The 18,660-nt window shown below is 43.6% G+C and overlaps 1 protein-coding gene across 2 annotated transcripts in view; it reads right to left on the bottom strand.

The window, feature by feature from the left end:
* Positions 1 to 18,660, bottom strand: part of ABCG4 (ATP binding cassette subfamily G member 4) — a 99,249-nt gene that overhangs the window by 23,625 nt on the left and 56,964 nt on the right. For both annotated transcript variants that reach the window (XM_069741065.1, XM_069741066.1), the window contains 6 exons: positions 18,522 to 18,654; positions 18,362 to 18,412; positions 18,132 to 18,277; positions 13,691 to 13,814; positions 13,448 to 13,562; positions 13,210 to 13,340 (listed from right to left, as the gene is read on the bottom strand). In XM_069741065.1, the coding sequence (XP_069597166.1) occupies positions 13,210 to 13,340; positions 13,448 to 13,562; positions 13,691 to 13,814; positions 18,132 to 18,277; positions 18,362 to 18,412; positions 18,522 to 18,654 (700 nt within the window). The remainder of the gene's footprint in view (positions 1 to 13,209; positions 13,341 to 13,447; positions 13,563 to 13,690; positions 13,815 to 18,131; positions 18,278 to 18,361; positions 18,413 to 18,521; positions 18,655 to 18,660) is intronic.

Below are 18,660 nucleotides of genomic sequence, written 5' to 3'. Positions count from 1 at the left end.
ATGGTAGAGCTCGGAAGGGAAGGAGTGCCGTTTGACTTTTCAATGCAAAATTGACAGGAATTGAGATGGGACACCATGTTGCGTTTGGAGAGCCACTGATGTGCCTAAACATTGAAACCCCCCACAAGTGACACCATTTTGGAAAGTAGACCCACTAAGGAACTTATCTAGATGTGTGGTGAGCACTTTGACTCACCAAGGGCTTCACAGAAGTTTATAATGCAGAGCCGTAAAAATAAAACAAAAAATTTTTCCCACAAAAATTATTTTTTAGCCCCCAGTTTTGTATTTCACAAAGGGTAAGAGAAGAAATTGGACCCCAAAAGTTGTTGTACAATTTGTCCTGAGTACGCTGATACCCCATATGTGGGAGTAAACCACTGTTTGGGCGCATGGTAGAGCTCGGAAGGGAAGGAGCGCCGTGTGACTTTTCAATGATGTGTAGTGAGCACTTTGACTCACCAAGGGCTTCACAAAAGTTTATAATGCAGAGCCGTAAAAATAAAACAAAAATTTTTTCCCACAAAAATTATTTTTTAGCCCCCAGTTTTGTATTTTCCCGAGGGTAACAGGAGAAATTGGACCTCAAAAGTTGTTGTCCAATTTGTCCTGAGTGCGCTGATACCCCATATGTGGGGGGGGGGGTGAACCACCGTTTGGGCACATGGGAGGGCTCGGAAGGGAAGGAGCGCCATTTGGAATGCAGACTTAGATGGAATGGTCTGCAGGCGTCACATTGCGTTTGCAGAGCCCCTAATATACCTAAACAGTGGAAACCCCCCACAAGTGACACCATTTTGGAAAGTAGACCCCCTAAGGAACTCATCTAGATATGATGTGAGAGCTTTGAACCCCCAAGTGTTTCACTACAGTTTATAACGCAGAGCCGCGCAAATAAAAAATATTTTTTTTTCCACAAAAATTATTTTTTAGCCCTCAGTTTTGTATTATTCCAAGGGTAACAGGAGAAATTGGACCCTAAATATTGTTGTCCAATTTGTCCTGAGTACGCTGATACCCAATATGTGGGGGGAACCACCGTTTGAGCGCATGGCAGAGCTCGGAAGGGAAGGAGCGCCATTTGGAATGCAGACTTAGATGGATTGGTCTGCAGGCGTCACATTGCGTTTGCAGAGCCCCATATGTACCTAAACAGTAGAAACCCCCCACAAGTGACCCCATATTGGAAATTAGACCCCCCAAGGAACTTATCTAGAGGTGTAGTGAGCACTTTGACCCGCCAAGTGCTTCACAGAATTTTATATGCAGCACCGTAAAAATAAAAAATCATTTTTTTTTCACAAAAATTATCTTTTCGCCCCCAATTTTTTATTTTCCCAAGTGTAAGAGAAGAAATTGGACCCCAAAAGTTGTTGTACAATTTGTCCTGAGTACGCTGATACCCCATATGTGGGTGTAAACCACTGTTTGGGCGCATGGTAGAGCTCGGAAGGGAAGGAGCGCCGTTTGACTTTTCAATGCAAAATTGACCGGAATTTAGATAGGACGCCATGTCGCGTTTGGAGAGCCCCTGATGTGCCTAAACAGTGGAAACCCCCCAATTATAACTAAAACCCTAATCCAAGCACACCCCTAACCCTAATCCCAACGGTAACCCTAACCACACCTCTAACCCAGACACACCCTTAACCCTAATCCCAACCCTATTCCCAACCGTAAATGTAATCCTAACCCTAACTTTAGCCCCAACCCTAACTGTAGCCTTAACCCTAGCCCCAACCCTAGCCCCAACCCTAGCCCTAGCCCTAACCCTAACCCTAATGGGAGAATGGAAATAAATACATTTTTTACATTTTTTAATTTTTCCCTAACTAAAGGGGTGATGAAGGGGGGTTTGGTTTACTTTTACAGCGGGTTTTTTAGCGGATTTTTATGATTGGCAGCCGTCACACACTAAAAGACGCTTTTTATTGCAAAAAATATTTTTTGCGTTACCACATTTTGAGAGCTATAATTTTTCCATATTTTGGTCCACAGAGTTATGTGAGGTCTTGTTTTTTGTGGGACGAGTTGAAATTTTATTGGTAACATTTTCGGGCATGTGACATTTTTTGATCGCTTTTTATTCCGATTTTTGTGAGGCAGAATGACCAAAAACCAGCTATTCATGAATTTCTTTTGGGAGGGTGTTTATACCGTTCCGCGTTTGGTAAAATGGATAAAGCAGTTTTATTCTTCGGGTCAGTACGATTACAGCGATACCTCATTTATATCATTTTTTTATGTTTTGGCGCTTTTATACGATAAAAACTATTTTATAGAAAAAAATAATTATTTTTGCATCGCTTTATTCTGAGGACTATAACTTTTTTATTTTTTTGCTGATGATGCTGTATGGTGGCTTCATTTTTTGCGGGACAAGATGACGCTTTCAGCGGTACCATGGATATTTATATCTGTCTTTTGATCGCGTGTTATTCCACTTTTTGTTCGGCGGTATGATAATAAAGCGTTGTTTTTTGCCTCGTTTTTTTTTGTTCTTCTTACGGTGTTTACTGAAGGGGTTAACTAGTGATATAGTTTTATAGGTGGGGTCGTTATGGACGCGGCGATACTAAATATGTGTACTTTTATTGTTTGTTTTTTTTATTTAGATAAAGAAATTAATTTATGTGAATAATATTTTTTTTTTCATTATTTAGGAATTTTTTTTTTTTTCTACACGTGTGGAAATTATTTTTTTTACTTTGTCCCGGGGTGGACATCACAGATCAGTGATCTGACAGTTTGCACAGCACTCTGTCAGATCACCGATCTGACTTAGAGCAGTGCAGGCTTCACAGTGCCTGCTCTGAGCAGGCTCTGTGAAGCCACCTCCCTCCCTGCAGGACCCGGATCCGCGGCCATCTTGGATCCAGGTCTGGAGCAGGGAGGGAGGTGAGGACACCCTCGCAGCAACGCGATCACATTGATCATGTTTGATCGCGGTGTGCCGGGGGTTAATGTGCCTGGGGCGGTCCGTGACCGCTCCTGGCACATAGTGCCGGATGTCAGCTGCGATAGGCAGCTGACACCCGGCCGCGATCGGCCGCGCTCCCCCTGTGAGCGCGGGCCGATCGCGCTGGACGTACTATTCCGTCCTTGGGAAGTAGGGCCCACTCCACATGGACGGAATAGTACGTACATTGGCAGAAAGGGGTTAAACAAATGACTAAACACTGGAAAAAATACACACAGAAAATTATTAATATAGGATGCAGTTGTCCCATCGGTATAAAGGCCCCCTTTATGGTGGGCAGAAGGGATGCAGGTGTACACAGGAGTCTGTTCTATAATATATTTATGGTTACAGAGGCTTACAGGTTATGTTCACACTTCCATTCGGAGATTCTGTTCGTCTGTTCTGTTTTGAGTAACAGACAGACGGAACTAAAGAAGCACTCCTCCTCTCCTCCCATCAAAATTTGTATCATCCTAAAAGATTGCAATCATCATATTATATAGCACTGTGTACTTACAATTGCTCATTTTGCCTTTCTACCGAGTTAATTCTAATCTTTTCCATTATATCCATGGCATGATGTGATTAATAAACGACAAGCTGAATCCTTCTAAGCTCTATGTAAAAACAGGAGTTGAATTTTCCCTGTATGAGTCATAAATCACTGCAAAAGTCCCTGGAAGGGGAGGAGGGACCAGCTGGATCAGGAGGTGAAGAAGGGAATGAAAAGTGGATGGACAAGAGACTTCCTGTTTCTACATAGAGCAGAGAAAAGAGAAGAATTCGTTGTGTAGAAAAGCAAAATGAGCAATTGTAAGTACACAATGCTATATAATATTTTGATTGCAACATGCGTGTGAAAGTATTCAAAGTATTCACACCATCATACCCCCATTGGCATTTTTGTGTTTTGCTACCTCACATCCTGGAATTCCACTGTTTTTTTAGGGTTTCCAGCAGTTCATGTACTTAGCATGCCTACAACTGTGAACATTTGATTTTTTTTTTATTCTGAAGCAAACAACAAATAGGATAAAGTAACTAAAAACATCAGTGTGCAAAACTTTTCAGCCCCTAAAGTCAGTACTTTGTAGAGCCTCCTTTTGCTGCAATTATAGCTGCAAGTCACTTTGGTTAAGTCTCTGTGAGCTTTCCACTGGGATTTTTCCCCATTCCTCAAAGCAAAAACTGCTTCAGCTCCTTCAAATTAGATGGTTTCCTCTGGTGAACAGCAATCTTCAAGTCTGACCACAGATTCTCAATGGATTAAGGTCTGGGCTTTGGCTAGGCCACTCAAAAACATTTAAACATTTCCCCCTAAACCACTCAAGTGTTGCTTTAGCAGTATGCTTTGGGTCATTGTCTTGTTGGAAGGTGAACCTCCGTCCCAGTCTCAAATCACTGACAGACAAACAGGATTTGCTCAAGAATATCACTATTTCTCACCATCCATCTCCCATCGACTCAGGTGGGTTTTCCTGGTCCTGCTGCCAAAAAACATTCCCACAGCATAATGCTGTCATTACCATGTTACACTGTGGGCATGTGTTCTTTGGGTCATGAGCTGTGTTCGTTGGCTGAAAAACTGCAGAGGAGGAGAAACGTGCGTCGAAGTGCGATGAACAAGCTCCACATCTTCTACATCATGGCCACAGGTAATGGATCTAATGATTAATTTACATTATTACAGTGGGTACGGAGAGTATTCAGGCCCCTTTACATTTTTAACTCTGTTTCATTGCAGCCATTTGGTAAATTCAAAAAAGTTCATTTTTTTCTCATTAATGTACACTCTGCACACCATCTTGACTGAAAACAAACAGAAATGTAGTAATTTTTGCAAATTTATTAAAAAAGAAAAACTGAAATATCACATGGTCATAAGCATTCAGACCCTATGCTCAGTATTGAGTAGAAGCACCTTTTGATCTAGTACAGCCATGAGTCTTCTTGGGAATGATGCAACATGTTTTTCACACCTGGATTTGGGCATCCTCTGCCATTCTTCCTTGCAGATCCTGTCTATTTCCATCAGGTTGGATGGTGAACGTTGTTGGACAGCCATTTTCAGTTCTCTCCAGAGATGCTCAATTAGCTTTAGGTCAGGGCTCTGGCTGGGCCAGTCAAGAATGGTCACAGAGTTGTTCTGAAGCCCCTTCTTTGTTATTTTTGCTGTGTGCTTAGGGTCATTGTCTTGTTGGAAGGTGAACCTTCCGCCAAGTCTGAGGTCCAGAGCACTCTGGAAGAGGTTTTCATCTAGGATATCTCTGTACTTGGCCACATTCATGTTTCCTTCAATGACAACCAGTCTTCCTGTTCCTGTAGCTGAAAAACACCCCCATAGCATGATGCTGCCACCACCATGTTTCACTGTTGGGATTGTATTGGGCAGGTGATGAGCAGTGTCTGGTTTACTCCACACATACCGCTTAGAATTATCACCAACAAGGTCTATCTTCATCTCATCAGACCAGAGAATCTTATTTCTCATAGTCTGGGAGTCATTGATGTGTTTTTTAGCAAACTCTATGCGGGCTTTCATATGTCTTGCACTGAGGAGAGGCTTCCGTTGGGCCACTCTGAAATAAGGGCCCGATTGGTGGAGGGCTGCAGTGATAGTTGACTTTGTGGAACTTTCTTCCATCTTTCTACTGCATCTCTGGAGCTCAGCCACAGTGATCTTGGGGTTCTTATTTACCTCTCTCACCAAGGCTTTTCTCCCACGATTGCTCAGTTTGGCTGGACGGCCAGGTCTAGGAAGACTTCTGGTGGTCCCAAACTTCTTCCATTTAAGGATTATGGAGGCCACTGTGCTCTTCGGAACCTTGAGTACTGCAGAAATTCTGTTGTAATCTTGGCCAGATCTGTGCTTTGCCACAATTCTGTTTCTGAGCTCCTTGGCCAGTTCCTCTGACCTCATGATTCTCATTTGGTCTGACATGCACTGTGAGGTCTTATATAGACAGGTGTGTGCTTTTCCAAATCAAGTCCTATCAGTTAAATTAAACACAGCTGGCCTCCAGTGAAGGAGTAGAACATCTCAAGGAAGATCACAAGGAAATGGACAGCATGTGACTTTAATATGAGTGTCTGAGCAAACTTTCAATAGGAAGGTGACATTAACCCCTCATTACCCCGCTTGCCACTGCTACAGGGCAAGTGGGAAGAGCCGGGCAATGCGCCAGAATTGGGGAGCTGTGGGCTGCTATATTTAGGCTGGGGGGGCTACATCAGTGGCCCCTTACCAACCTGAGAATACCAGCCCCCAGCTGTGAGCTTTAGCAAGGCTGGTTGTCAAAAATGGGGGGACCCCATGCAGTTTTTTTTAGATTATTTATTTAAATCATTTAAAAAAAAAAGCATGAGGACCCCTCTATTCTTGATAGCTAGCCTTGCTGAGGCTGACAGCTGGGGGTTGCAGCCCCCAGCTGTGAGTTTTGTCTGGCTGGTTATCAAAAATAGGGGGGAACCCATGCTAGTTTTTTGACACCAGTGATCAGAGGTGAGTTTACACCTCCGATCATAGCTGAGCGCTCCCGCTGTCTTCTGACAGTGTGGGAAGCGCGGCTCTGACCAGCGGAGATGATTTCCCCACCGATCAGAAGCGTTGTTTGCCGTGCTGTCATGCATATGACAGCGTGTCAAACACTAATGTCGGACCCCCCATTCAAGTGAATATGGGTTCAGGTCCGCTCTGCTAGATGACAGGCTTTATGGACGCACCATGCAGTCTGCCATCTAGATGTAGCAGAGCCGAGTGTGACGTAACATCCTGCTGTCCTTGACTTTTCTGCAGCAAATACGCTGCAAGAAAAGTCAACTTGCATATTTGCAGCGTTTTTTTACCATCCATTCAAGTCAATGGGTGAAAAACGCTGGAAAAACGCTGAAAGAAGTGACATGCTCTATGTCCAAAAAAACGCTACAAAGCACAAAATATCACACAAAAAACCAATGTGTGTGCATGAGATTTCTGACATCTCATAGGCTTTGCTGGTATTGTAAAAAGCAGCTGAAAATTAGCATAAAAAACACTGCAAAAACCCCCTGTGTGAACTTACCCTTAGACACTTGTAAGGTTATGTTTCCACGTTCAGGAAACGCTGCATTTTTTACGATGCGTTGAGGAGCAGCGTCAAACATGCAGCGTCCAGATGTTACAGCATAGTGGAGGGGATTTCATGAAATCCCGTCTCCACTATGCATTAAAAGACGCATGCGGCAGACCCGCGAAAACGCACATGCGGAGCGTCTTTTAAGAATGCAGCATGTCCTTACATTGCAGAAACAACACAAAGACAGCGCAGGTGACCTGCCAGTGACCTCAGGTGCAGATTTGGTCAGGATTTTACCTGCATAAAATCCTGACCAAATCCTGATGCAATCCTGAACATGGACACATACCCTTATAAATCAGCCCTTATGTGTTTGTAAAAATCACAGAGTGCACTGATGCCATCATAATGTAACTAGCTATTGAACCCGTTCTACGCCCGGGTGGCGAGCATTTATATTGGTATATGGTCTCCATCCTGGTATGTGCTGCTCCATCCTGCGTCCCCATCCTGTCATGTGCTGCTCCATCCTGCGTCCCCATCCTGTCATGTGCTGCTCCATCCTGCGCCCTCATTCTGTCATGTGCTGCTCCATCCTGCATCCCCATCCTGTCATGTGCTGCTCCCATCCCGCGCCCCCGTTCTGTCATGTGCTGCTCCCATCCCGCGCCCCCATTCTGTCATGTGCTGCTGCCATCCTGCGCCCGTTCTGTCATGTGCTGCTGCCATCCTGCGCCCGTTCTGTCATGTGCTGCTGCCATCCTGCGCCCGTTCTGTCATGTGCTGCTGCCATCCTGCGCCCGTTCTGTCATGTGCTGCTCCCATCCTGCTCCCCTGTTCTGTCATGTGCTGCTCCCATCCTGCGCCCGTTCTGTCATGTGCTGCTGCCATCCTGCGCCCGTTCTGTCATGTGCTGCTCCCATCCTGCGCCCGTTCTGTCATGTGCTGCTGCCATCCTGCGCCCGTTCTGTCATGTGCTGCTGCCATCCTGCGCCCCAGTTTTGTCATGTGCTGCACCCATCCTGCGCCCGTTCTGTCATGTGCTGCTCCCATCCTGCGCCCGTTCTGTCATGTGCTGCTGCCATCCTGCGCCCGTTCTGTCATGTGCTGCTCCCATCCTGCGCTGCTGCCATCCTGCGCCCGTTCTGTCATGTGCTGCTGCCATCCTGCGCCCCAGTTTTGTCATGTGCTGCTCCCATCCTGCGCCCGTTCTGTCATGTGCTGCTGCCATCCTGCGCCCGTTCTGTCATGTGCTGCTGCCATCCTGCGCCCGTTCTGTCATGTGCTGCTGCCATCCTGCGCCCGTTCTGTCATGTGCTGCTGCCATCCTGCGCCCGTTCTGTCATGTGCTGCTGCCATCCTGCCCCCGTTCTGTCATGTGCTGCTCCCATCCTGCGCCACCATTGTATTATATGCCCCCGTATGCTGCTGCCATATAAAAAAAAAAAAATACCATACTCACCTATCGTCCGGCTCCACTGCAGGTGTGTCTTCAAGAAAATGGCGCCAGAAAGCGCGCACTGCGCAGGCGCCGATTCCGGCAGCAGAAATCGGCGCCTGCGCAGTCCGCGCTTTCCGGCACCATTTTCTTGAAGACACACCTGCAGTGGAGCCGGAGTGTGTCTTCAAGAAAATGGCGCCGGAAAGCGCGGACTGCGCAGGCGCCGATTCCGGCCGCAGGAATCGGCGCCTGCGCAGTCCGCGCTTTCCGGCGCCATTTTCTTGAAGACACACTCCGGCTCCTCTGCCTGTGACTGGTAAGTCAGAGGGTGGCGCCGGCGCGCATTAAGCGCGTCATCGCGCCCTCTGAACTGTCACAGCAGAGGAGCCGGGAGACGGAGCCGCACGCAGCGCTGGAACGGGGAAAGGTGAATATACTTACCCTCCTGGCGGTCACTGACTCTCCGGTGGAGATCGCGGTATGCGTTCAGTGCTTACGCATACCGCGATCTCCTGGGAGCGTCACTCTGTGGGGGCCAGACTGCGCCGGCGCTTGCGCCCGCGCAGTCTATAAAGGCTTCGGACAGAGTGACGCTCCCAGCGTTATATTATAGATCCTGCGCTGTCCATGATTATCAGAGCAAGTCCGAGTCACATCTGAGAGGATAGGATCGATTATGGTAATGACACTGAGCAAACTCTGATCCGAGAGTCAGCATAGCGTCATCTGATTCTGTCGGATGAGCGAATCAAAGTACACTGTGAGGTGATGGAGAGCAACATTTCCAGTCTGCAGAAATCGGACTGCACTCAGATGTCATCTGTTTTTCACGCAGCCATGGACCTGAATGGGTGCTTGTCATCTAATTTGCGCAGCCATCTGCTGCTGTTTTTTTTCCTGATGCTGAATTGTTATGATAAAAAAAACAACCGTAGTATAGCATTGGTTCGAAAGCTATCCGATAAAACATCACACAGCACTCATCTGATGTCTGCGAGTCCTAATGCATAGGAGAAGCTTTATCATTTATTTTTCTATATAAGAAAATCACTGATGGAACACTGATGGGAAAACGGACACATGGATCCAACGCTGATGAACTCGACTCTCACTGATGACTGAATGAATCAGAACAGATCAGAAAGCTCAGAATTGGTTATATCCTAACAAAATATCACAGGAAAATACAGTAAAAATGTAGTCTCTTACATTGTCTTGTTTTTTTGCAAGGGTAAAAGCCACAATATTCATTACTACGGTCATATAGAATGAAAACTCATCAAAGTTAGAGAAGTACAAGTCACATCCAATGGGACATATCATTTAGTTTGCTAAGGAATCGTATGAAGATTGAATATTCTTCTTCCATAGATTGTAGCTTGCGAGCGGGGCCGTCACTCCTCTTGGTATCTGATTTATGTGATTTCTGTTATGCTGTAATGTTTATTGTCTGTACAAGTCCCCTATAAAATGTAAAGTGCTGTGGAATATGTTGGCGCTATAGAAATAAAATTATTATTTATTGTTTATTTTCTGATTAGTAATTTGATGCCAAAAATACCAATTCCACTGTGGGTAGAATCAATTCCATTCTGCAAGTCCCAACAATGGCCGGGGCAGATGGCACTTGACTTATTTCTTGCACAGGCTGTAAATAGAGAATAGCTGAGGGCAAATTGCTCAATTTCCTATGGCTGCAACAGAAGAGGTATAACAGGAGAGAGGAGCGGCCGGTGGAGGGGAGCGCTCCTATCAATCCCAATCACCATGGACCCCAGCATATACAAATCGATTAAGACATCTCGTATTGTAAAGGTTATAAAGAAGTAGATATCCTAGGGATGCAAGAAGAAGCAATGCTTCCTGTAATATTGTAGATGCATTCTCCCCTCTATTGAGAACACAGGTCACATTGTGCAACTTACAGTCCGAGGAGGAAGCAGCTGAATACACATAATGTGTGCGGATCTTTCCTTCAAGGCCTGTGTTATTCCGCTGCTTACTCCTCATGAAGACAGGAAGCAAAACTGCAATTCCATCAGTTTAGGGGATCAAAGCTTTTAAGAACGTGTTAGTACTGGAAATCAATGCAACTCAAAGATTAACGAAAGTGAACATTTACTGGACACATAAGCTTTAAAAAGACTATGAATAATTACATTCTAGCTTATATTAATGGTATTGAAAAAAAAAGGAATAAAAATCTATGTATAAGACATGTAGGACTTTTTCTCATAGACCTTTAGAAGGATTGAATTTTCCAGATCCATTCACCATTACCCCCACAATAGAAGTGTAAAAACAGATATTAGTTTGCCGCACAGAGAATAAATATTTGCGTTCCTATCCCAGTAATCTCTCCCCCTATAAAGGTGCCCATACACAATGAATTTCTGGACTTGCTGACTATCTTGTTTATTTAGCACCCCAACGTTCCCAACAGGTGATGAAAGAAGGGTCGGCTTGTTGAATTCTACACATGATTATCAAGATAAACTACTGCCAGAGTTGGATAAACTGAGAGTCTGTGTCTAAGGCTGGGTTCCCATGATCCAGAACTGGCAGCACTGTGGACACAGAGCATGTTCACTGCACCGAAAGCGCTGCCAGCTATTGAACACTGGTGAATACACATGTGGTCACTGAACTGTGCGGAATCACCCGAGTCCAATACATTCTATTGGTGAAATTTCTCTTGCAGAGACTAGTGTCTCCTCAAGAGAAATAGACATGCTGCAGTCTGGAGAGATGCTCCACATGTCAGTCTCCACAGATGAGCCGCAGGCATCTGTGGAAGCATAGTAGAGATGGATTTCTTGAAATCCATCCAGTATGCTGTAACATCTGGCCATTATGGGTTTGACGCAGCATCAAATCCGCAGGATTTCCTGATTGTGGGTACATACCCTAAGGGGTTGAGAGGCACAGCTATCTGTCTGCTACAAGGAGAATTTTACCCCTTGGATAACCTGTCAGAAGCCTCTCACCCAGCCAAACCAGCTCTCCTGCTCGGAATTGATGAGGGGCAAAAACTATGAAAACACTTGTTGGCAAATGGAGAGATTGGTTTGACTTCCTATTCAAAGTCAGGTGTCAGGTCCCTTTATTTATACGGATAATACTGCTACATCCAATAGGTGGCACTAGTGTTCCTTTCCTCTTCCTCCCTGAAGAGGCTATTTGCATAGCCCAATGTCAGGTTATATTACTGATGCACTTTTTAGGCAGTCTTTGTTCATGGTGTACATCAGTCCTGGGCCACGAGCTGTTCTGGTACAGCCAAAAGGCTTTATGCGGTGGTGTCCCACGCCACACAGCTCTCCACCATGCATCTCACTTTCACTGATATCTGCAATCTTGTTATGCAGATACCAGCGAACACAATGATGGAATAGGGAACTGTCAGATTTGTGTTCCATCAATGAGCCTATGCATCAGAGTGCCTGGCCGGGTGCGATGACATCGCTACATCGTGCCAACCGTGCCTCAGTACACAGCGCAGACCGGAGCAGCAGGGAAACGGGGTTAGGTGAGCAGTTTTTTTTAAATATGATTCTTCAGGGGAAGAGGAGGGGACATAATACTGTGTATGAGGTTATGTGGGGACCTCATTCTGAAAAGGGGGGCTGTGTGGGGACATAATACTGTGTAAGGGGTTATGTGGGGACTTCATTCTGAAAAGGGAGGCTGTGTAGGGACATAATACTGTGTATGAGGTTATGTGGGGACCTCATTCTGAAAAGGGGGGCTGTGTGGGGACATAAAACTGTGTAAGAGGTTATGTGGGGACCTCATTCTGAAAAGGGGGGCTGTGTGGAGACATAATATTGTGTAAGAGGTTATGTGGGGACCTCATTCTGAAAAGGGGGGCTATGTGGAGACATAATATTGTGTAAGGGGTTATGTGAGGACTTCATTCTGAAAAGGGGGGCTGTGTGGGGACATAATACTGTGTTTAAGGGATTTGTTGGGACACCATACTGTGTAGGGGGGCTTTGTGGGAACATCAAACTGGGGGGCTGTGTGGTGACATCATTATGTTGATACATCATACTGTGTGTGGAGACAGTGGACCATATATTGGGAGCTGTTGATCAAAATACAAAGGCTGAATAACAGGAGCTGCTACAGGTAGGAAAACATTACAATAAGGCCTCTAATAACATGTATTAGTAGTAGCAGTGAGTCAGCAGACTTACATCAGCTCAATATTACGTGATGAAAGTTAATATCAAACACTAATAATGAGCAGAATTAAGTTCGGCCCTTCACAACAGTCACAGCATTTCATGTGTCCCGAGGGGAAAATTAATTGCTCTCCGCCTGATCTCCAGTATCTGATTTTACTACTTCTACTGCTATTAGTACTTTGCCACTTGGCAACTATAATGTCCTTGTTTTGAAAATGAATAAAAATAATTTTAAAAGAGTCCTGAATGTGGAAAATCTCTGTATAAACTCATAATTCTTTAATGTAATATTGGAAAATGGATATTCTACGCAGACAACCCAAATTCATGTGTAGCAGAATCTTAACCAATGATATAAAGTGAAAACTCCCATGAGCACATGTCCTGTATTACTGAGATGGGGGACGATACAGGTCTAGGCTGAATAAATCCCACGAAAGAACAGAATCCAACTATAATGTCCAATTGTGAAAATGGAAACATATGCTCTGACCTATTGACATAGACTGTATATGCATATAGTCAGCGTAAAGAAGGAATCCTTACCATTCAACTACTTACCAGTGGGAAGACGTCTAGCTCTCCAATAGTGGTCTTGCTCTTTTCCCTACTAATAGGGCATAACCCATCTTCCACCGCCTGGAATAATACAGGGTTCAGGTCTCCATACTCCCCTGATGCGATTTCAATAACTATGTAGGCAGAAAGAATTTGGGATTGTAGATCAATAAGTGCAATAAATGAAGCAGTAAATGCAGGAAACCAGTGATCTGCAATGATTTATATATGGATGACTCACTGAAATCTGCAGGATTGTGATATGTTGGGCAGTGTAGTCCTAGGCTCTTCAGATAAGGGATGAGGTGCGTCACAGACCCCCGATATATGCACTGTCCCTGGCTAAGAATGTAGAGCTGAAAACAGAATAATCAAAATTGCTGTCATGCATGCATAACACATCGGCTATAGGACTATTACATGAGCACAGAATATACAAACAATACACAAATAACACAATCTACAGTAATAGAACCTTACAGACCTTGTCAAACATTTCAAATAGCTTAGCGCTAGGTTGGTGTATGGTGCAGATGATGGTGCGACCGCCTTGTGCCAAAGAGTTCAACAACGAAACCACCTGGAAACAAGATGCGCTGTCTAAACCACTGTAAAAAAAAGGAAACAGGAGCACAATGATGGTGTACATGTACAACATAAACATGTATACAGGACATTCTACTCTTCACCCCTTACTGACAGAGACATACTTAATGACCGAGCCAATTTTTCAATTCTGACCGCTGTCACTTTAGGAGGTTATAGCTCTAGAACGCTTCAAAGGATCCCACTGATTCTGAGATTGTGTTTTCGTGACATATTGTACTTCATGTAAGTAGTGAAATTTATTAGAAATATAACTTGCGTTTATTTATGAAAAAATGGAAATTTGGCAAAAATTTGGAAAATGTTGCAATTTTCTAACTTTTAATTTTTGTACCCTTAAATCAGAGTGGTGTCACACAAAATAAATAACATTTCCCACATGTCAACTTTACATCAGAACAATTTTGGAAACATAATTTTTTATGTTAGGATGTTATAAGGGTTAAAAGTTGACCAGCGATTTGTCATTTTTCCAACAAAAGTTTCAAAACCATTTTTTTAGGGACCACCTCACATTTAAAAGTGAGTTTGGGCGGTCAATATAATAGAAAATACCCAAAAGTGACCCCCTTCTAAAAACTGCACCCCTCAATATGTGCAAAACCACACTCAGAAAGTTTATTAACCCTTCAGGTGCTTCACAAGAACTAAAGCAATGTGGAAGGAAAAAAATGAACATTTTACTTTTTTCACAAAATTTTTTCTTTAGAACCAATTTTTTTTATGTTCACAAGGATATCAGGAGAAAATGGACCACAATATTTGTTGTGCAATTTCTCCTGAGTATGCCAATAGCCCTATGTGGGGGAAAGCCACTGTTTCGGCGCATCGCAGGGCTCAAAAGGGAGGGAGCACCGTTTGACTTTTTGAACGCAAAATTGGCTGGAATCAATGGTGGCACAATGTCGCATTTGAAGACCCTCTGATGTACCTAAACAGTGGAAACCCCCCAATTCTAACTCCAACCCTAACCCCAACACACCGCTATACCTAATCCCAACCCTAACCAGAACCCTAACCCCAACACACCTCTAAACCTAATCCCAACCATAACCCTAAACCTAACCCTAACACACCTCTAACCCTAATCCCAACCCTAACTATAATCCCAACCATAACTACAACCCTATCCCAACCCTACCTTTAGCCCAACCCTAACCCTAGCCCCAACCCTATCCCTAACCCTAACGGAAAAATGGAAATAAATACTGTTTTTTTATTTTATCACTTTTACCTAACTAAGGGGGTGATAAAGGAGGGGTTGATTTACTATTTTTTTATTTTGATCACTGTGATAAACCCTATCATAGTGATCAAAATGAACCAATAGGAAAAATGTCCTATTGTTGCCGGGTGTCGGCCTGCAGATCTCGGCAGGTGCACTGCGCATGTGCCCACCATTTTCTTTCCGGAAGAAGACACCGCTGGCCGAGGGACTTCACAGGGGGGATGCAGGGACACCGGAGATACCATTGGGATCGATCGGGGGACCCCATTTCTCTCTCCTCTGATGTGCGATCACATCAGAGGAGAGAGAAATTAAATGGGAAATTGGACTTTTTCTTTTTGCGGTCGCCGTTTTTCTATTAATAACGGTGATCGCAACACTGGGGTTGGTAAAAACCAACTCGAATCATGTTCTCTTGGGTCTCAGCTACCCCCAGCAGCCGAGACCTGAGAGAAATTCCAACTCAGGGGGGCGCTATGCACTTATTTTTCATAGCTGTTAAAAAGTACCCTTAACTGCCTCCATTAAAAGGAGTATCAGCGGTCGTTAAGGAGATAAACAAGCGTATTGCATTGCTCACTTCCAGGCAGCAAACTCCTGCTGCACATATGTGCAGCATAAGGCTGCCTGGAATAATCGTTAATAATGTCTGTTCAGCTCAAGGCATAAATGCCTCAATTTGAGGTGGAAATGAGTATCTGTAGATGACCACTTCTTTGTAGGTCTCAGTGTAATTTAAACAAACAGAATTTTACATTTAATTAATTTAAAGGAAGTCTATCAACCCCAAAACACTACAGTGGCATATAAAAGTTTCGGAACCCCTGGTCAAAATTAAAGTTATTGTGAACAGTTGAAGCAATTTGAAGATGAAATGATATCTAAAAGGCCTAAAGTTAAAGATGACACATTTACTTTATATTTTATGAAAAAAAAAATTATATTGTCATTTTTAACATTTATAAAATTACTAAATTAATTAGCCTGTTAGGGTTATGGCTTTATAAGTATCCAGCCTTCTCTAACCTTGTGCCAAAAACGGCAGTCATGGGTTCTTCTAAGCAGCTGCCTAGCACTCTGAAAATGAAAATGGTGGAGTCCCACAAAGCAGGGGAAGGCTACATGAAGATAAGAAAGCATTTTCAAGTTGCCTTTTCCTCAGTTTGAAATGGCAGTTAAAAGGAACAATGGACGTTAAGATGAGGTCTGGAAGACCAAGCAAAATGTCATTGACAGCTGCTCCTGGGATTGCTAGAGGCAAATCAGAGCCCCCACTTGACTGCAAAAGACCTTCAGAAATATTTAGCAGACTCTGGAGTTGTATTACATTGTAATACTGTTCAGAAACACCTGCAAAAATATGGTCTTCGTGGAAGAGTCATCAGAAGAAAACCTCTCCTGTGTTCTCAACATAAAATTCAGTGTCAAGAGTATGCAAAAGAACATCTAAACAAGCCTGATACATTTTGGAAACAATTCCTGTGGACCAATGAGGTTAAAATAGAACTCCTTGGTCACAATGAACTCTTGTATAGAGCAAAGTTGTGCCCACTAGACAGCTGTGCCACTAGACAAGGCGCTGCCTCACTTAGTACAAGTGTATGGAGCGAGGTCGCGTCCATCAGATGGGCTCTGCCCGGGAGTATGCATATTGAATACATCACTGCCATTCCTGGCTCAGCAACTGGCTAATATTCGCTGCGTACAGTGCGTATGATGGTGGATTCATAGGTCTGCATCGCACAGTCAGTCTCCAATTGCTGTCCCAATTATGCTACAATTTGCCTAATGAAAAAGGACACTGTGTTCAATCGTTGGCCATATGATTTGACTTCTGAAGTGTAGCGTTAATGCCTGTCAACATCTCAGTGGTGATGCTCAAAACTACATGTTAGCAATGCTGAACTTATAGTGGATATAAAAAGTCAGCACACCCCTGTTGAAATGCCAGATTTTTGTCATGTAACAAAACAATCGTACCAAGAAGAATCATTTCAGAACTTTTTCCACTTTTAATGTCACCCATAATCTGCACAAATCCATTGAGAAACAATTTGAAATAATTTTGAGGTGAAAAAATAATAATAACAAAACCAAAATAATTTGGCTGCATAAGTGTGAAAACCCTCTTATAATCCGGGATATGGTTGCATTTAGAATTAGCCATTCACATTTACGCTCATGTTAAATACTAGGCAGTGCACAGTCGCCATTATTTTCAGGAATTCTGATTTACCCCATGTAAAGTTTATCTGTTCTAGTAGGATTTTCCTGAACAGCAAAAGCCATGGTCTATAAACAGCTTACAACACAGCAAAGGAATCTCTTATTAAAAGTCATCAGTTAGGATCAGGATACAAAAAAAACATTCTAAGGCATTAGATGTACCATTGAGCACTGAGAAGATGTAATCAAGAAGTGGCTAATTTTGGCACAACAGTGACATTACCTAAAACTGAACGTCCGTCAAAACTTGTTGAAAACCAGAATAAAATTGGTCCAGGAGGCTGCCAAGAGGCCTGCAGCAACATTAAAGGAGCTGCAGGAATTTCTGGCAAGTCCTGGTTGTGTACTGCTTGTGAAAACAATCACCTGTATTTTTTGTCTGTCTTTCTAGTGGAGTAAGGTGGCAAGATAGAAGCCTTTTATACAAAGAAAAACATCCTAGCTCATCTATGTTTGGCATAAACCCACATGAAGTCTGCCAAAAGCAAGTGAGAAAATGTGTTATGTTCTAATAAGACCAAGGTAGGTTTCCCTCTTCTCTATATGTTCATTATGAGTGGGACATGTCCCCTCCCTGGAGAGGTCTTATGGATTTTAATTTTCCTGTATGAAAATAGATCTATTTTTTTAGTTGTGCTGTGATGAGAAAAATAAGATGTGGTAATCTTTGAAAGGTACCTTGATGTCTCCTACAGTTAAAATGTGATTTCATTGATGTCCTTCAACTAGAAATAGTCCAGAAATACAGTGTCAGTTGCTTTTGGCCTCTCTCCCTTTTTAATCTATTGTAATTATGCTGAAAGTTTGTGCTAAGTGAATATGCATAAGTGAAAGAAGAAACAGCATTATATGGGATGTATTTTACCTAGTAGGTTCATCAAAGAACATGACAGGTGGATTGTTGACTAGTTCCAAAGCAATAGCTAAACGTTTTCGCTGACCTCCTGAGAGGCTCAGGGTACGAGTTCCAGAGCATTCAAGGAGACCCAGTGCGGTCAAGATCTCATTCACCTGGGAAATAAAACAAACTCATAAATATCTGATGCTAGACAGTGGAAAGAGCAGATGTCCTAGCTGATCTGAAGAAACGCTCACCAGTTTTCGCTTCACATCCATCTTTTCATTGACTTTCAGGTTGGCAGAGACCTATGTTGGGAGTAATATAACTGGTCAGTCTGAAGTCCTACAATCATCTCCATACAATACCAATAGTTGATGGTGTCCTAAGAAGAGCAAATGAAAGCTATGTTCTCACCATCATGGCTTCCTTGACAGTCAAGTGCGGCAGTAGCATGTCGTCCTGCATGATATAACATGACATCTTTCGGAAAGTGCGTAGCTCCCTCTGTTTCCCATTTACCAGAATCTCACCAGTCATTCCACTGTCCCTGTTG

This window comes from Ranitomeya imitator, chromosome 10, assembly GCF_032444005.1.
Source record: "Ranitomeya imitator isolate aRanImi1 chromosome 10, aRanImi1.pri, whole genome shotgun sequence".
Lineage (NCBI taxonomy): Eukaryota > Metazoa > Chordata > Amphibia > Anura > Dendrobatidae > Ranitomeya > Ranitomeya imitator.
The sequence above is the reverse complement of the archived record's forward strand: the minus strand, read 5'-3'. Positions and strand labels throughout refer to the sequence as shown.